Source organism: Cavia porcellus, unplaced genomic scaffold, assembly GCF_034190915.1.
Source record: "Cavia porcellus strain 051 isolate PalLab524CR breed Dunkin Hartley unplaced genomic scaffold, mCavPor4.1 scaffold_1, whole genome shotgun sequence".
In the NCBI taxonomy this organism is placed as follows: Eukaryota; Metazoa; Chordata; class Mammalia; order Rodentia; family Caviidae; genus Cavia; species Cavia porcellus.
The window spans coordinates 107,728,649-107,746,761 of NW_026947484.1; the positions used below are offsets into that span (position 1 = coordinate 107,728,649).

Here is an 18,113-nt window from a genome sequence, read left to right on the forward strand (position 1 = left end):
ATATAGAAATGGTCTCAGTATACAGATGCTGCTTGGAGATATAAAGGGAAAAAATTTGGGTTTTATAATCAGACTACTATGGATTATAACAAAATTCTGCCAATGGAATCTTGAAAAATTAACTGCTTTGAATCACTTTTTAATCAGCAAAATGGTAACTAGGAACCTTACTCCACAGGGCGGCTGTAGGGATGAAATAAGACGACATAAAGCACCTATTGCATTATCTGATATAAGACATGTTCAGTAAATGTGAGATCCCTAACCAAACATTTTATGTTACTTCATCTGGGTTTTGAAAATTACATTTAATCCAGTTGAAACTTGGATTTAAAAAGCTAATTCCTCTGAAGGAAATAAAAAAGCTTGACTCTTGATTGTTCCTATTCCAAATCACAATGCTCTGCCTGACACTCACCTCATTCGACAAATAAATGATCTCCTTGAACCCATACACATCCTCATGGAAGACTGCTGACCTTCCTTTTTCACTGTTCCAGTTTTTAGGTCCAGGATACGCCCTAAAGAAGGATGGGAAGAGCAATCTGAAGCATGTTCTTTTGAGTGGGGTGGGAGAATAATACTGGAGGCAAGGATAAGGAGGCATCCCATTCATATACTCTAACCTCCTTATGAGAACAGGCCAAGTAGAAAACAGATTTTTTTTAAGCCTAAAGTATTTTAATCTAATCTAAGAATCTCACTGTAAGTTCAAAGGCAGCATGGAAAATAACTATGCAAGGAAAGGTAGGAGTATGCTACAGAAACACATAATAAAAGAAAAAACATACACACATCAGTCTCAAAACAAAGCTATTTCTGTCCTTTATGGAAATCAAGGGCAACTTTTGAGGAAAAAGAAGAACTAGAAAAAACAAAATTCATAAAAGGTAAAAGAGGGGAAAACAAATGATCAACACTAATATGATCATATTGAAGTTTTTACATTTTTTTTAATTTAAGGAGAAAAAGAAAAAAACAGAAAAAGGGTACAAGTAATACAAAACTTAAAAAATAAACAGTAAGAAATCACTAGTTAATAGATTACATACTCTCATCTTAGAAACAGTTGTTCAAGTTACAAAATTGAAGCATATAAAGTGGACTTTCAAACAGTGAGAGTGTAGTTTTGTTCAATGATTCAAAAAAACTCAGTAATATAGTTTTCTATCTTATACACTTAAATATATATGCAGCTTTAACCTTTAGAGCACTTTCTTTTCTTTTCTTTTGTACAATGACAATTACACATTTTGGGTTTTATTACTCCCACAGTTCTTATTACTTTTTTTGAAGAGAGTAAAACCAAATGCGACATATTAGAACAGAGTCAGTCAAATCAAAAGGATGGACATAACAGATAATGTAAAAACAAAATACAAGGTGATCAACAATGGTTATCATACTGCCTCTTGCTATTTTAAGAAGAACTGCCAGTTATAATAAAATTGAACAAAACAGTAAAGACTAAAACCAAAGCATTGGAGACATTACAGGACTTTAAAAGAAGCTAATAGTCAACTGGAATGGGCGTCATAATGAATCTCATTATCTTCACAGTTTTGCCTATACTTTCAAACTTGGTACTATCAAGCAAAGCAGAATAGGGGAAAATCAATCAAAACAAGATGGTGAGGGCAATACAGGATTTCAAATTAAGTTAACAGGAAATCAAAGTAGGTTACTATAATGTATCCTGCTATTTTAATTTATTTTTCCCTTAATTAAAAAGAAAAAGAAAAAAGTAACTTTTTAAAAAAGGGATTGAGATAAAAGAGGGCATAAAAACAGAACAGCTCAAGTCAAAACATAACCATTTAAGCAAAATAGTGCTTCACCACAAGATATCCTGACATAAAAATAGTTATACCATACTGTCTCTTTTCTTGAAATCTTTGAGTATAACTTCGTATACTGTAGCACCAAACGTATCAAGACACTATAAAACCATTCAAGAGAATGACATTATTACAGGGTATTTAGAACCAATTAACAGAAGATGAACAATGGTTTCTGTATAATCTCCTTGTCTATAAAAGTTTTTGCTTATATTATCATATATAATAAAATCCAGTAAGATACAACCTTTTAAGACCGATGGAGACAGAAGAATACAAGTTTGATGGGACTTCAAAACAAGATGATACTAAATCAGCACTAGCTATTACGATGTCTTGTCTCCAAAATAGCTGTTCCTACCATCCCATCTTCTCTGCCTCATTTCTGTTGAGCTCTTTTCTGTCGTTTGTTGTCAGTTTGTCTTCTTCATTTTGCTTTCTGCTCCATTCATTGTGGCCTCTCTGCCACTATTTCTGGAATCTTGGTATTTTCCTTTTTTAGAATATCCTGCAGTATTCTCTGTAGAGCTGAATTGGTGATTGCAAATTCCTTCAGTTCCTCTTTATCCTGGAAGCACCTTGTTTCTCCATCAATTTCTAGGGACCATTGTGCAGAATATATCAATCTTGGCTGGAGGTTATTATCTTTCAAAGCTTGAATTATTTCCCCCCACGCTCTTCGTGATTTGATGGTTTGTGCCGAGAAGTCTGCTGTAATTCTGATGGGTGTTCCCTTGTAAGTGATCTGTTTATTGTCTCTGACGGTTTTAATATTCTGTTCTTATAATGGATTTCTGGAATTTTGATTATTATATGCCTGGGTGTAGCTCTGTTTGGGTTGTAGGTTACTGGGGTCCTGTATGCCTTATACATCTGAATATCTTTACCTTTTGCTAAATTAGGGAAATTCTCTTGGATTATTTCTGTGAATAGCTTTTGTAGTCCATTTGTTTGTGTCCCTACTTCTTTTATGTTCTTAATTCTTAAGTTATCGATTCTCTTATCATCTTCTAGCCTTTGTATTGTTGCTGTTTGGTTTTTTGTTATTTTTAAGAAGTTTTTCATTTCATGCTCCCATATTACAAATTTGCCCTCCAGTTCAGATAATCTATCCTTCGTTTCTTTCAAGTTGTTATGCCAGTTTTCGATAGAGTTTTTAGTTTCCTGGTAATCTCTTTGATTACCAGGATCCACGTATTCTATGTTTTCTCTACTTTCTCCACCAAACAATTCTCCCCTTTTTTTCTGTTCTTCCATTCCACCATCTGTTTTTTCTTGGGCAGTGCTTAGTATTTCTCTAACTATTCTACTTATATTTTGCTTCAGGTCGTTAATAACTTCATTCCTGAACTTGTCTATGAGGCTCTGGAGATAGCGCTTTATGTCTATTGGTGGTGTGTCTGCTATTGCATGTTTCTCAGGATTGGGGGCCGAGGACCCTTTCTTGTTGCTCCCTCTTCCCATATTTTTTGTATATAGGAGGCCCAGTTTCTTTCTTTGTTGGTTACAGTTTGTTTGAATTGCGCCGGCCAGGTGTTCCCACCCACTGCAGTGCACTAGGGAGATACAGACCTGGGCAGCCTATGCTGGGCCCACCCCTCCAGGTCAACCTACAGAAGACTTCACTGCTAGGGTTCACCTCCAGGCGCTGGGACCTGGTTTGGGCTAGCCTACTGGGTCTTAGTCAGCAGCGTCACGCAGGTCAGGCACTCCCCACCAATCCCGCTTGAGAAGGGAATATGTGACTGAGTTTCTGCATTTTAACTACCATTTTTAAACTGCTCCCACTTTAAAACTTTTTCTACAGTTGTTTAGGAACAGATATAACTTGTTTCCTCCAGTCAAGTTTTGGCAAAAGAACTGGATCACATTAAAAGGGAAGTGGGGAGTAGAGATAATAGCATGTTTATGAAATGAAGGACAGAAGGCAGGCAGGATGGAAAGGAGCAGGGAGGAAGGAAAGGGAAAAGGAGAAGGAGACAGCCCAGCCAACAGCAGCCACACAGGCAGGCAGCAAAAACACCATATATATTGACTATGAGCCATTCCCCCATAAAATAAAAATCTGTTATCCGAGAACCTAGCACAAAGCCAATCACAAGTAGATAGAAAAAATATGAGGTAATTTATTCATACAAATGAAGTAGAAGCATAGATGATTCTTTTTTGTGCAGGAGGAAAAAAAGAAGACTTACTATAAGGTTAGATTTTACTCTTTTATTTACAATAATATTAAAAATAAATGTTTAGGGCCAGGCGTTTAGCTCAGTTGCACAAGTGCCTGCCTGGAAAGTGCAAGATCATGAGTTTAATCTCTGGTACCCCCCCCAAAAAAAATGCTTATATTAACATAATCATTAATGAATCCTTATCTAAAATGAGTCACAAAGTAGGTAAGCTGAATATGGATAAAAAGGACTTATTATATTGAGAGAATCTAGAAATACTACAGATTTTAAAAACTAATTTAAGAGCTTTTATGCATCAGAAAAATACAAAAGAAAGGACTTCCCATTCATTTTCCATCCACACAACTCACCTGTCAAGGCACTTTCTGACGTGGAAAGTTGTTCACGAAGTTTATCCACATCATCTGGGTGCACTTGATCATATAGTGTGCTGCCAAACCATTCAGACTGTGGCTGGCTCAAAACAGGAGTCACTGAATCAGAGACATACACCACCCGGCCTGTCTCACATGAGACAATAAACAGAAAGCCATCTGCTGCCTCCAAAATCAAATGTTTCAGTTCCTGGCCAAACAAAAGAAATAAAAATTAATACTGAATTCTTAAAACCCAAATATTTCTATTTACTTGAAGTATGATTCTTCAGGTCGTATGTTTATCTCCATTACCAACTGTTGGCTCATACTAGATCCACTGCAACAGATTTCCACCCTAAAGTAATTACTCTCATTGACAAGTTTTTTTCCAGTATTTCCTCAATTTCCACATGTCACTATCTATTTCTTCCTCTTTATCTCAGGATGCGAGAGGGGAATAAAACGGCTAATCAGCAAAATAACTGACTTTTTGATCCATTCCTTTCTGGTCTCTTTTTAGGATCTTCTCACCAAATATGCAACCCCCTCCTTCTTTCTTCTTAGAACTAAAAATACAATGCTTCCTCACTTGGTTCCTCAATTTGGTTGGAATGTTCAGTGCCAATAGTACACTAAGAATAATTTTGTAATTAAAGCCTCTGTTCTCTTATCTTTTACTTACTTGTAAATCCCAATGCAATTTTCACTTAATACCATAGTATAAAATTTTTAAAGGAGTTTATAAAGGTTTTCTAAACTGTTAATGTAAATGCCTTTTCCTAGGCTGGGTCTTCATCTTTTTTAAACTCAATTTTTTTCAGAATCTGACAGTGTTGTCCATTATATTCCTTATATATTTTCTCCTACCTGCTTCAACCAGCCACCACTCCAATTTTGCTTCTTCCTTTACTTTTGGCTTTTCCTTCATTCAAGTCTTAAATGTAGACATTTTCTTTTTTTTTTTTTTTTCCTTTTTTTTTTTTTTTTTTTTGTGGGGGGACCAGGGATCAAACTTACTCTTGCCAGGCAGGTACTTATGCCACTGAGCTAAATCCCCGGCCCTGATGCAGATATTTTCAAGGACCTATTTTCTCTCTCTCTTCTTTTTTTTCCAATGATCTATTCTCTATCATACCTTCCTTGGAAATCATATCCACGCCTTTCCACTATGAAATGATACCCAAATCTACATCCCTAGATTTGCCTAATTTTTTTTACTTAAATTTTCAACAAATCTGATTTCTAAGTATCTGTTAAAAGTTCCAAACTAATATTATACCAGCTACTCAGTTTCAACACTTCAAAAATCACAATCATCACACCCACATCCAAACAGTGCCCTCTGTGCTCTTCTGGCATGCTTTTTCTTAACTATATCCTCCCAAACTAGAAACCTCAGAGTCTAACTGTTCTCACTCACATTCTGTAATAACTCCATTTAGCAGTGCTATGTCACTGTGCCAGTTACCTTATGCCATTAAATATGTTCTCATTGCTTTTACTCTCTCCAATCCATACATTTTTATGGCTTCTCACTGCCTAAAACTTAAAATTCTTTAACATAATACCTAAGTATTCCATCATCAAGTTTTAGCCTACCTTCCTATTTCATCTCCCAACACATACTAAATTACTTGACTTTTCTTGAATAATTCAATTGCTTTCATATGTTTTTGCTGTTATTTTAAAAATTTAGGATACTACTCATTTTCTTTATCTGCATGTGCACCAGCCTTATCTCTGTACCTTTATTGTAAAACTATGTGTTCATGATATACTTATTTATATGTCTATTTCCAACAGTGACTATCTCATTATTCTTTATGTTTTTCACAGCACAAAGTACCTGGCTTTCCCACAAAAAGGACACAACTGAAGTCTGTTCAATTAGAATCTGTAGGTGTTTGGTAAATTAAATTAACTATCTCAATATATACAGCTGTGAAATGTGCTACATGTGTTTTTAAATAGATCATCCTATTTGAAGAATTCTTATTTCTTTCCCCCAAACTGTATTTCTTCCTTCTAATTCTTTCATTTAAATTATGGTACAACAACATAAGCTTTTTCTTCCTCATACGTCCTATGTTTTTCATACTTTTCTACTGTGATCATGTGCTATTTTTAATACTGCAATCAAAACACAATGTATTGCCAGGAGTAATGGTACACACCCAATCTCAACTACTCAGCAGATTAAAGCAGTAGGATCTCCAGTTCAGTCCAGTTTGGGCAACTTACCAATAACCTGTCTTTAAGAGCCAGGTGTGGTAGTATATACCTGTAATCCCAGCACTCAAGAGGCTGAGGCAGCAAGTTTGCCTCAAGTTCAAGGCCAGCTTGGCTCTATAGTGAGTCAAAGACCAGCCTAATCTATACAGCAAGACCCTGTCTCAAAACACACACACACACACACACACACACACACATACACACACACACACACACACACACGACCTCTCCACCTTAACCACCCCCACTTAAGTCTGGCCATTTAGTGCTTTTTAGATATCCCTCTAGTATCTACTTATCTAGTCACACACAGATTATTAGTATGGGGGAAACATATTTCTTTGCCATAGGCATCTTATTATTTTTTAGTTTGTGTACACCGGCCACTTGCATATTTAAACTCAGACTGAAGGGCTGAAAGGCAGGAAGTAACTCTGTCTTCTCCATTTGTCTCACAGTACATCAATGTTACACAGCACATTCTTGAGCAACAGTGGCTCCCTATTAGACTCCTCCCTTCACTAAAACTGGAAGCTGCTGCAGGGCTCAGAAAAAGATTTACAGTAATTCTAAAGTGAAGGAAAAGAACTAATACATTGGACCTGTTAATCCATCTCTGGATCCCACTCTTCTTTTTCCACCTCATAGGTTGTTTTATAAGGCAAGTTTCTATCCATCAGTTTAATAAATTGCTTCCACAACTTTTCTCTCCTTCTTACCACTCCAATACCTACTAATATGACAGCCTAGGCCTGAAATTAATTTTTCCATGGTGTGCATTCTTTCTGAGGTGAGTTCTTTTTATTTTTTATTTTTTGGTACCAGAAATCAAACTCAGGATCCTGCACTTGCCAGGCAGGCACTGTGCTACTGAGCTATATCCCAGGCCCAAAATCAACATTTTCAACAGATTCAACTAGATCTAGAAGCTCTCAGAGTTCCAAGCCCCAGAGACCTGATCAGTGAGGAAAGATGGCTTGTAGGAACCATCAGTGGATGTGTTGCCCGTTCCCCGTAACGACTTCATGTGAGAAACAGCCATGCGTAAGATGGTTAGCTTGTCTGGTTTTCGAGCCAGCGCACTACAGGTCGGTACCATGTCTGACAGTTCTGTGATGTAAGCTGTCATCTTGTTCCTCCGCCGCCGTTCAATTTCACTATGATTTTCCCTGCATGAAGAGAGAAAGAAGCCCCATCCAGGTGGTCACATCTGGTCATTTGGTAGCAGAGAGAGCAATATAGATACCAACTAAGCTGCTGAAGAATGTAGTATTTAGGTTTAATGATGCTTAAGTCTCAGCAGTTAAAGTAAGGTTTGCCAACTTCTCATGCAGAACAAGCATGGAACAGAAGCTAATAAGGTAAACAGAACAAGCAGATACAACTCTATCTATCTCCTGGAAACGTCACTGCCTACAAAAATAAATTACTGTTCCCTCAGAACAACAACAAAAAAATTATAAGAAATGACAGTACCTAAAAATATTGAGTGAATTTAGTTCCTGAGAGACAAATAATCTCACCTTGGTTGATTACATGTTTATTGACTAAACTGGCTTTTTCTTCTAACCAAATTATTTAAAGACTAGAAAAAAACGACCACCTATTGTCAGTTCAAATATGTTGCTCAACAGCTGATATAAGAAATGACAGTATAGGTCCCCTAGTCAAAAAATACTGCTTTCTTCTGAGTTTTTCTCTTCTGACATTAAAAGACAGAACTGGACAAATCTGAAGTTTTATTTGTAGCACTAATGCACACAGCCTTACCTTCTTTATCTGGGTCTAAGGCCAGTGTACTGAACTTAAGAGATTGTAGGATACCATCCATATGAGTCGACAGACTGGGGCAAAGTGAACTGGGGTATAGGAGTATGGTGAAAGGGATGCTTAAAAGCTTGAAAAGACAATTTGGATCTCACCAGGGTAAATAAGCCACATTCCTCAAAACTGAGTCAGAATGACATCACTGTAAAGAGGAAAACTGCAGGAATTTTTTTTGAACAGGAATTCTGAAAAGCCCAGAAGGTTCTACAGTGTCCTCCACAAGGATGGGGATGCCTTAAGAAGAATCTAACACCAGGTGTGTTTCTGCTTCGACTTCAGCAGTTTTGCTTTGTCACATTTATTTCCTTCTATTACCACGTAAGGATTCTATCTGAACAAAAGTTTTTTGTTAAAAAAAAAAAACTAATCTAATATAAATCTTTTTTAAAAGATGAGAAAATTGAGATCACATAGTTAAGTGACTTTAACTACCCTCATTCCCACTGCAACACTTTGCTTGCCATATGAAGATGAATAAGTTTTGTTAGGAAGACTGTTAGGATGTTTGGATTGACATGACAGCAAATCCTAAGGGCAGAAAGGTGTCGTCACATACATTCATTTTTAGTTACTTTCCTTGAGATACATAAAATTCTATTCTCAAACTTAAAAGCTCCCACTGTCCTAGTGGCTGAAAAATTTCTGATACTGAAGTACAAACAGCCAAACCAAGGCAGCTAAAATTTTTTCTGGTAAATTGCAAGGTTTTAATCATCAAAGCAACCCTAGTTCTACTGTGACATAGTAAGGCTGTGAGTCTACACAGGAAAATATAAATGAGCTTTCTAGAGAGGTACACAGTAAATGCCTGAGGTTTAAATACTGGAAATTAATTGTAACTACAGTACATTTATTGGTTTTCTGACAGTCTGGCATAGCTCCATTATTTCTAAATCCTTTTAATTCTGTGAAAGTGTTGCGATCAAGAGGAAAATAAGGGGCTGGGGATTTAGCTCAGCGGCATAAGCTCCTGCCTTGCAAGCAGGCGGTCGTGAGTTCGATCCCTGGTACCGATAAAAAACCGAAAAAGAAAAAAAAAAAAAAGAGGAAAATAAAATAGTTTAATAAAAATTTCTTAAATTCCTAAGTAAAGCTCCCTCAACTCACCCACTTTCTGATGGGGAAGCCAAAGTTCCTGTAACACTCAAACTTCTAAAAAATCTTGTCCTCTCTTGCCACAGATAGGGAAAAATACAAAGAGAAAGGGAAAGAAAAGAGAGAGTAAGAAAAAGGATAGGAAAAGCAGCAACATCTGCTTCATCATGCTAAAACACACTGTTCTCCTACCTGGCAAGTCTCTCTTTATCCGCAGAGCTCTGCTCATCATCCGACCTAAAAACAGAATTAATGAACTAAGCTAAAATTAAAATAAAAAGGAAGGGCGGGAAGGAGGGAGGGAGGATAAATACAGAAATGGAAAAGGAAAGAAAGAAGAAATAAAGAAGAAAGCAAAGAAATCAGACAGATGCAGAGAAGGAAATATGGGCAGGTACCTTGCCTGTAATCTACGAAGTTATCTGTTATGGTAAACAAAAAGTAACTTATAAGACAAAAGATCAACACAAATAAAAAGCTAATACATATGGTAGAATAATACAGAAAGCATTAGTGTCAATCAATCTCTGTAAAGACCAAGGATATACAGACTTTGAAGAACCAACCAAAGGAACTGAGGAATACCATTTTCATATACTGCTCCCAATCTGGAAAGATTATTCACGAGTACCATTCTATAATGAAAACAATTAAAGATAACAAGGGATCACAAACACAATCTCTCCCTGAACACACACACATACACACACACACACTTATACACAAATAGTCAACCAGAGTAACTACAACTAGGAGCTAGATTTCTTGCATATTCTCTATCACTGATGTGTTCCTAAAGTTATTCTTGATTTTGATCCAGTTATTTTGACATTTTTTGCAGAATAACCACAACTCCCCTTCCCTCCTTTAAGGATTATTACTAAATTTTTCCAGAAAACTAAATTACTATAAAGGGGGAGTGGCAACTAAAAAAAAAAAATCCGACATGTTGCCAGACCAGTATATCAGTCCTCGTTGTATTTTCCATAGATAAATAGTTAAGACTCAAATAAAATTTCTTTTTCTTTTTCTTTTTTTTTTTTTTTTTTTTTTTTTTTTTTGGTGGGTATCAGAAATGAAACTCAGAACCTCACACTTGCCAGGCAGGTGCTGTGTGCTCAAATAAAATTTCTAAGTAAAATACAACACATTAAAAGGCTGAAAACTTTAGCTATTATAAATGACAATGAATCCAGGCCTAGTGGTACACACTTGTACTCGCAGCTACTCAGGCAGCTGATATGGGAGGATATCTTGAGCCCAGGACTTTCAGGCTACCCGGGGAAACACAGCAAAACTTGATTAAAAAAAACAAAAAAGAATTTAGCAATACATGAAAAAGTGCCAATAATAACAATCAGTAGAAAAAATGACACACAAAATCACATAAAAACAATGTGAACAAAGTAAAAATGCATATATATTATGATGAGAAGCTCAATGATATTAAATTTAGAGTTTGTGCTCTAAATAGATAATTCCTTAATAAACTAAAATAACTTTTTTTTTCAAAAATTAAAATTTGTAATTTTCAGCTTTTGTTGTTGTTGTTGTTTTTCATCTTTGTTTTTGGAGACAAGGTTTCACTATGTAGTCCAGGTTGGCCATAAACTTGCTGTGATCCTCCTGCCTCGTCCTCCTGAGTGCTAGGATTACAGGCATGCACCACACTTGGTTTCATAATTTTCAGCCTGTGAAGACTCTAATCAGATTCTCAAAGGTATATGAAGTAAACTTCTTTAACAAATCACATATTAGAGGAATGAGTTGTGTTGTTTGCTAATGCTACAGATCCATAATCTCTTACCTACTCAAATATTTCTGAATAAAAAACATGAATACATAAATATTCACATTAAGCAGGATAAATTAAGACTAAAATAGCTCAAGTTTTCATGGCTCTTTGAAATTTGTACTATCCATACAAACAGATGGCTTTACCTTTTAATTAAGTTTGAAAAACTATTCCTCAAATATCTATCATTAACTTTTCTCATCTTAGAGACGGTTCACATCATAAAGAATTTATAATTATATGTTTCACACAGTTTGTGAATTATTTTTTTGTTTTGTTTTTGTGAATTATTTTTTAAAAACCTCTTATATTTAAACTTTTCCTATTGCCACAGCCACCAGGCACTCCTAAGTTCACAGCTGTCTCACTTGAGCAGTTTATAACTACCTGTCTATAGCCCTTTTCTTTTGCAATTCTGTATGCTGCATCTCAGAAATATCTGTACCAACTACTTTATATAACCACCTCTAACTCAAAATTCTTCCTGTTTCAGAGTGCTCAAAAACTACTCTGCCTGATATTTCTTATTCACATCAGTGGTTCTCAAAGTGGTTCCCACAAGGACAATATCAGCAATGAACTAAGCGTTCAGCTAAGGGTGCTTTCAAATAATAAGGTTATTAATTTTTCTAAGATAGCTACAAATAAAAATTAACTTTCTCAAAGAAAACCAAGTTGAAAAAGATTTACCTACTTAATAAAAGGTGAAATAAAAAGTATCATCATTTTGACAGGTTATTTAAGTAAATGTAAGTATATTTTAATCAAAACTCCAATATCCACAAAGTTTCCTATGGTCACTCTGTAAAGAATAAACTCACTCTCTATGCAGACTTTTCCATTATCTATAACAGTTTTATAATAAATGCAATCAAGAAATCCATAGTTTGTGTTCCTGTGGATGGCTGTCAAACACACTCCTAAGGTTATCACATACCCAGAAAAACACTGCATAAGATAAACAGACAAACACAGATACACAGATGTGACTGGTTTGAAGCCATGTTACCTGAACATCTACGCCAACAACATTACTAAGTTCCACCAGGAACAGGAAATATATAGGACACAGAAACTCACTCTCATGCAGGTAAAATTAAAATTCAGTGTGGATAGGCTGCCTGGTCCCATACCAAGGGCCAAAATACTGTATTACATTACCTGGCAAACCGCTCCTTATCATTTGACATCTGATCATCATCACACCTGAAGGAGAAAAAAACTTATTAATTCAAAATATTATATTCATTATATTTACTTCATTCTGAAATAAAACAAGAAAACAAAATATTCAACAGAAAAAAAGCCAGTGCCTCAAAAAGCAAGTGAAAGGCCATGCCTGTAATCCCAGCAATTAGAAGGCTAAAGCATGATACTGAGAGTTCCTGGGCTACATAGTGAAACTGTCTCAAAATGACAAAAAAAAAAGATAAAACAGCAGCCCACAGAACTTTAAAACCAGGACCATTATTTATCAGGTTTTTGATGTCTTCATCACCCCTACTTATCAGACATACCAAAAAAAAATCAATGATCACATGAAGACAGTCGGCTGCCCTCTCAGCACCATTCACAAGTTAGGGACAGCAGCAGGGAGTGGCAGCTACACCAGGGATCCCAACACCTTGGGAGGCTAAGCCAGAAGGATCATTAGTTTGGGCTACACAGTGAGTTCAAAACCAGCTGAAACTACATAGTGAGACCTTGTCTCAGAAACAAATAAAAAAAAGCTATGGATAGGATTCTTTAAATATTGTTAAAAACATGTCACATAAACTCTTTTTTTTTTAAGTCTACACTTTAGTATTGTTAATCATATTCATGCCATTGTATAAAAAATACCTAGAACTTTTTTATTTTGTAAAATAGAAATAGTACTAATTGGCTAACATCTCATCTTTTGCTTCCTTGAGCCCTGATAATAACTGTACTTAGTGTACCTATGAGTTTAAGATAACTCGTATTTAAAAAAAAGATAACTCATGTAAGTAAAATTATATATTGCTAGCCTGGTTATCATATGCTTATTTCAATTAGTATAATTTTCCTCCAGGTTCATTTACATTATAACACATTACAGGATTTCCATTTGTTTATTTAGAGATATGGTCTCACAATACAATTCAGGCTGGCCTTCAGCTCACTTTGTAGCCCAGGCTGGTCTCAAACTTGAGGCTCCTGCCTCAGCCTCCCAAGTGCTGGGAGGATTTCCCTTTTTAAAAAGCTGAAGATTATTCCATTGTATGTATATATTAATTTTCTTTATCCATTTATCTGTAGATGGATTATCTGGGGTTGCTTCCTCTCTTGGCTATTGTAAAAAAATTAGGCAATGAACACAGGTATAAAAACAACTCAAAATCCTATTTTAAAGTGGGTATGGTGATACATGCCTATAGTTCTAGGTACTTGAGAGAATGCAACAGAAAGATCACTTGGGCCTGGGAACTTAAGGCCAACTTGGGAATACAGCAAGACTCCATCTCAAAAGGAATAAATCAAATAAAATCTTGATTTGAATTCTTATGGATATTTACCAGAAGTGGGCTGAAGGGGCTGGGGATTTAGCTCAGTGGCATAAGCACCTGCCTTGCACGTATGCAGTTGTGAGTTCCGTCCCCGGTACAAAAAAAAAAAAAAAAAAAAAAAAGAAGTGGGCTGCGGAAGCACATGGCAACTTTTGTCTTGTTTTCTACGGCACCAGTGTATTTTTCCCAATGTGGCTGCGCTGCTTTACATCACCGCTTAGGCACAGGGGTTCCAATCCCTCCATATCTGTGTCAGTACTTGTTATTTTCTATTTTTTGGACAGTGGCTCTCCTAATGGGTAAAAAATGGTATTTCATTGTAGTTTTGTGTTTCTCTAATGATTAGTGATATGAGCATCCTTCAAACACTTGGCCCTTTGGGTCTCTTCCTTGGATAAATATTCAAGTATTTTGTTCATTCTTTAACCAGGTTATGTTGTCGTTGCTGTTATTATTCGTGAATTGCGGGAATTCTTTAATTTTCTGATATTAATTCTTTCTAAGATAAATTTTTGCACATTTTCTTGCAATTCCCTAGATTCCCCCCTCAGCCCCCGCCCCGTACTGGGGCTTGAATCTAGAGCCTCTACATGAGCTACACAGCATTTTTTCTGTTTTTTAACTTATGATAGGTTCTTGCTAAATTGTCCAGGCTGAGCTGGAACTTGTGATCCTACTGCCTCAGCCTCCTAGACTACTAGGACAACTAGGCATACACTACTACACCAGGCTTTGTACAGAATTTTTTTTTTCTTTTTTCTTTTTAAAAAACAGGATCTATAGTTCAGGCAGTAACCCTCCTATCTCAGTCTCCCAACTGCTGGGATTATAGGCAAGTGCCACTAAACCCAACCAGAAGTTCTTAAAGTATAGTTTTAAATTCTACTTAATTGGCAGATAAATTCTGTTCACTACTACAGAAAATATGATGGAGAGAACATGTTGAGAGAGGAAGCCCTAACTCCCAAAATACTGCTATTCCCCAGACAACTGGAGCTGTATTCTCATTGCACAGGACACAGCGAAGATTCTAACAACTTTGAGCAGAAAGTGATTTTGGAAGTTATTTTAAGTGTCCCTACAGAATCTGCAGCTTACTGATAAATTTTTGTTTTCTTTTTTTCTAGAAGGTTCACAATCTAACCTAACAATAATAGGGGATGTCTATATAATTCAATGGGAGAGTGCTTGCCAAGCACACAAGAAGCTCTGGGTTCAATTGTCAGCACTGCAAAATAATACTAAATAGTAAAAAGTATATTAAATACTTAAAAAGATAACAAAGTAATCTATTACCAAGTCTCTACTATTAGCACTTATTACTAGACAACAATTTTGAAGTGGGTGAATTTTCAATAAAGCTGCTTGAAAAAGTTCATTTTTTGCCAGAAAATGAAATCTCAACCCCCTTCACATTTTTTGAGGCCCACTAAGTCTAAAGAGACCTCTTACAACATTATTTTCATTTACAACTATTTCTGTGTAGAAGCCAAGCCACAGCTGTTGTTTTCAAAAGTCTGTGGCAAAGCACATTATCCAGTTAGTAGCTAGAAATATGACCTGAGTTTAAATGTTACCAAAAATATATATATGTATTTTTACTGAATGTCAATATCTAAAATAAAATATTTTTATATTACTTTTCCTGTTAAAAAGTCAATAAAACAAATACGATATAACCAACCAATTTTTTTAAACAGGCCCTCTTTACTTATTTACCAAGTATTTGCTACTTAGCAATACAGAGATTACCTGGATAACAGTTTAAACTTGAGAAAGAAAAAAGGAAGTTTGAGTCATGGTTATCATTTTTTAGTCTTACTCTTTTTTTTAAAACATAGAAACAAATCAAACAATAGCTATTCAGTAAGAATATCCCGTTTTTAGAAGAGTTCCTTCAACAATATACTGAAACATTTATTTTCAATGCTCTAAAAGATTTATTACTCAATAATACAAATTTCAGGCCAGGGCTATAGCTCAGCATAAGAACACTTGCCTGGCAAGTGCAAGGTTATAAGTTTGATTCCTGGTACCAAAAAAGGGGGATACAAATTCCAATTTCTGCTGCCTATAGGAGAAGTCAATAGGTATCATACCAGAGGATATAATAAAGTAGTACATTAACAAGCCATACCTCAAAGTATCAACTTTCTTGTATAGTCCTTTCCAATATTGACTTAGGACATAAACATAAGACTTGCTTTGACCATTGGGGACATTAGCAAATGTCACAGAAACAGAGGTTTGTGAAGCATACTGGAACTCGCCTTTTGCACCACAGTTATTACCACCTGAAGAAATTTGGTCTAACCTCCTTCAGGACAAAATATCAGTTATCAGCCATCCCAGCTAAGTCTACCTCTCAGCTGATCAGCAGATGAACATAGTCTTAAGAGTACGTCTAGGCAAGATCAGCAGAATAATCATATAGTTGATCCACAGAATTGGAAAAAATAATAAGCCATTGTTCTTTTTAAGCTCTCCATCAATAGATAACTGATACAGAGCGTCTTGTAAATTCTGTTTTCTCTTCCTTGAGGTTCTGTCTCTGAAATTATTAAAAGAATGCCTGAAAATGTTATAGGACATAATAGGAAAATGTGTGATTTTAAAAAGTACTTTCCTTAGGCCCAAAAATAAAAAATTACAAGTTACAAGTATACGGGTCATTAATTTCACATTGTAAGTTTAAAGAAAGTTTTTCAAACTCTTACCTCAAAAATTTACTGTTCCCTTCTCCATCATCATCAAAATCCAGCCTAGAGAAAGTCAATAAAAAATACCATTAAGTCTACTGATAATATAGAACATTAAGGAACATTAAAATTTCTCAATATATTAAGTAATATTGAGAGTAATATTGGGTAATAAAATTACTCAATATACTGTACAACCACCTACAGAAGGAAAACAGAAAGTAGATAGAAGTCAAACAACAATATATCTTCCCCATCATGCCAGACTAAGCAAAGAAGTTGGGAAATTTAAAAAAAAAAAAAAGTATCTACTGCTAACCCAGTGCTTGCCCTGGGTAGCAGTCCATCTTTGCAAAGGCTTGCCTCAGAATATAACTTCTATGGAAAGAACAGTAATCTACTCAAAACAGGTAAGAAAAAAATTAATGTTAAGTAATTTAACTTGGGGCTTTTTTTTGTTGGTGGTGCTGAACATCAAAGCCAGGGCCTTGTACATGCCATCACTGGACTATGCCTCAAGCTCCTAAGTCTATATTTTTATTTCTATGGTCTCCTCCAAGCCACTCTACCAGCTTTCTGAAACACATCAAAACAGTGATATCATTACATAAATTATGTAAAACATAAGGAATTGTTAGTCTAAACATGTAATAGATGCTATATTCTGGATAAAAACAAAACCTCAACCGCTAGGGCCTCTTTTGCCTAGACAAATACAAATAAAAAACAAGTGAAATGGGAAAGGGCCATGTGAGGCACATAACTGACATGTTATAGACATTCAGTGAAAGGAAAGGTGACTTTCACCTGAGGGGATTAGGGCAGATTATGGGTAATAAAGTAGGCCAATCTGCTATTAATTTCTACATTCTATTAAACTAAAATGTTGCTCATGTTACCATCATAACTCAGTGATTACTCTTGGCTCCTCTACCAGTACAATAACCTGGTATTATGGGTCTGCAGATGAGCTGCATATGAAGCAGATGGCAAAAAATGTTTGTTCCTCTTACTGCTTTCTGGCCCCTGGTCCACAGTCAAAGTCCTACTCATTTCCCCAATATCTGCATTTCTAAGACTCTACCATGAAGAAAAAATTTGAAAAGGGGGTAGGGTATTTATAAAAACTTCATTATAGCACCATAAATAATAGTAAAATTTTCAAAATAATTTAAATATTCCAAAATAAGAATAAAGGCTGGGTGTGGTAGCACACACCTGTAATCCTAGCACTCAGGAGGCTGAAGCAGGAGGATCACCACAAGTTCAAGGCCAACCTGACCTAAATAGTGAGACTCTCTCAAAAAAAAGGAATTAAGTACATTCTTTTACACAAGCATTAAAAACTACGTTTATATAACACAAAAAACAATGTAAAAATTGCTATTAGATAAAACTATATAGATTCATATAATTATATAACTATTTTAAAAGGTTTATGTATAAAAACTTAAGGAAATACACAAAATGTGATAGTATCTGACTCTGGCCACTTTTTATTCTTGCTTTCTCTATTTTCCAATCTGTCTTTAAAAGAAATATTTTAAAAAATTT

The 18,113-nt window shown here is 35.6% G+C and overlaps 1 protein-coding gene across 1 annotated transcript in view; it reads right to left on the reverse strand.

Annotated features, from left to right (window-relative positions):
• The window catches only part of Arnt (aryl hydrocarbon receptor nuclear translocator), a gene marked incomplete at its 5' end in the record, with an annotated part of 38,103 nt that overhangs the window by 18,344 nt on the left and 1,646 nt on the right, over positions 1 to 18,113 (reverse strand). The window contains 6 exon segments of the mRNA NM_001173098.1: positions 419 to 521; positions 4,378 to 4,591; positions 7,571 to 7,784; positions 9,730 to 9,774; positions 12,494 to 12,538; positions 16,578 to 16,622. Of these exon segments, the coding sequence (NP_001166569.1) occupies positions 419 to 521; positions 4,378 to 4,591; positions 7,571 to 7,784; positions 9,730 to 9,774; positions 12,494 to 12,538; positions 16,578 to 16,622 (666 nt within the window).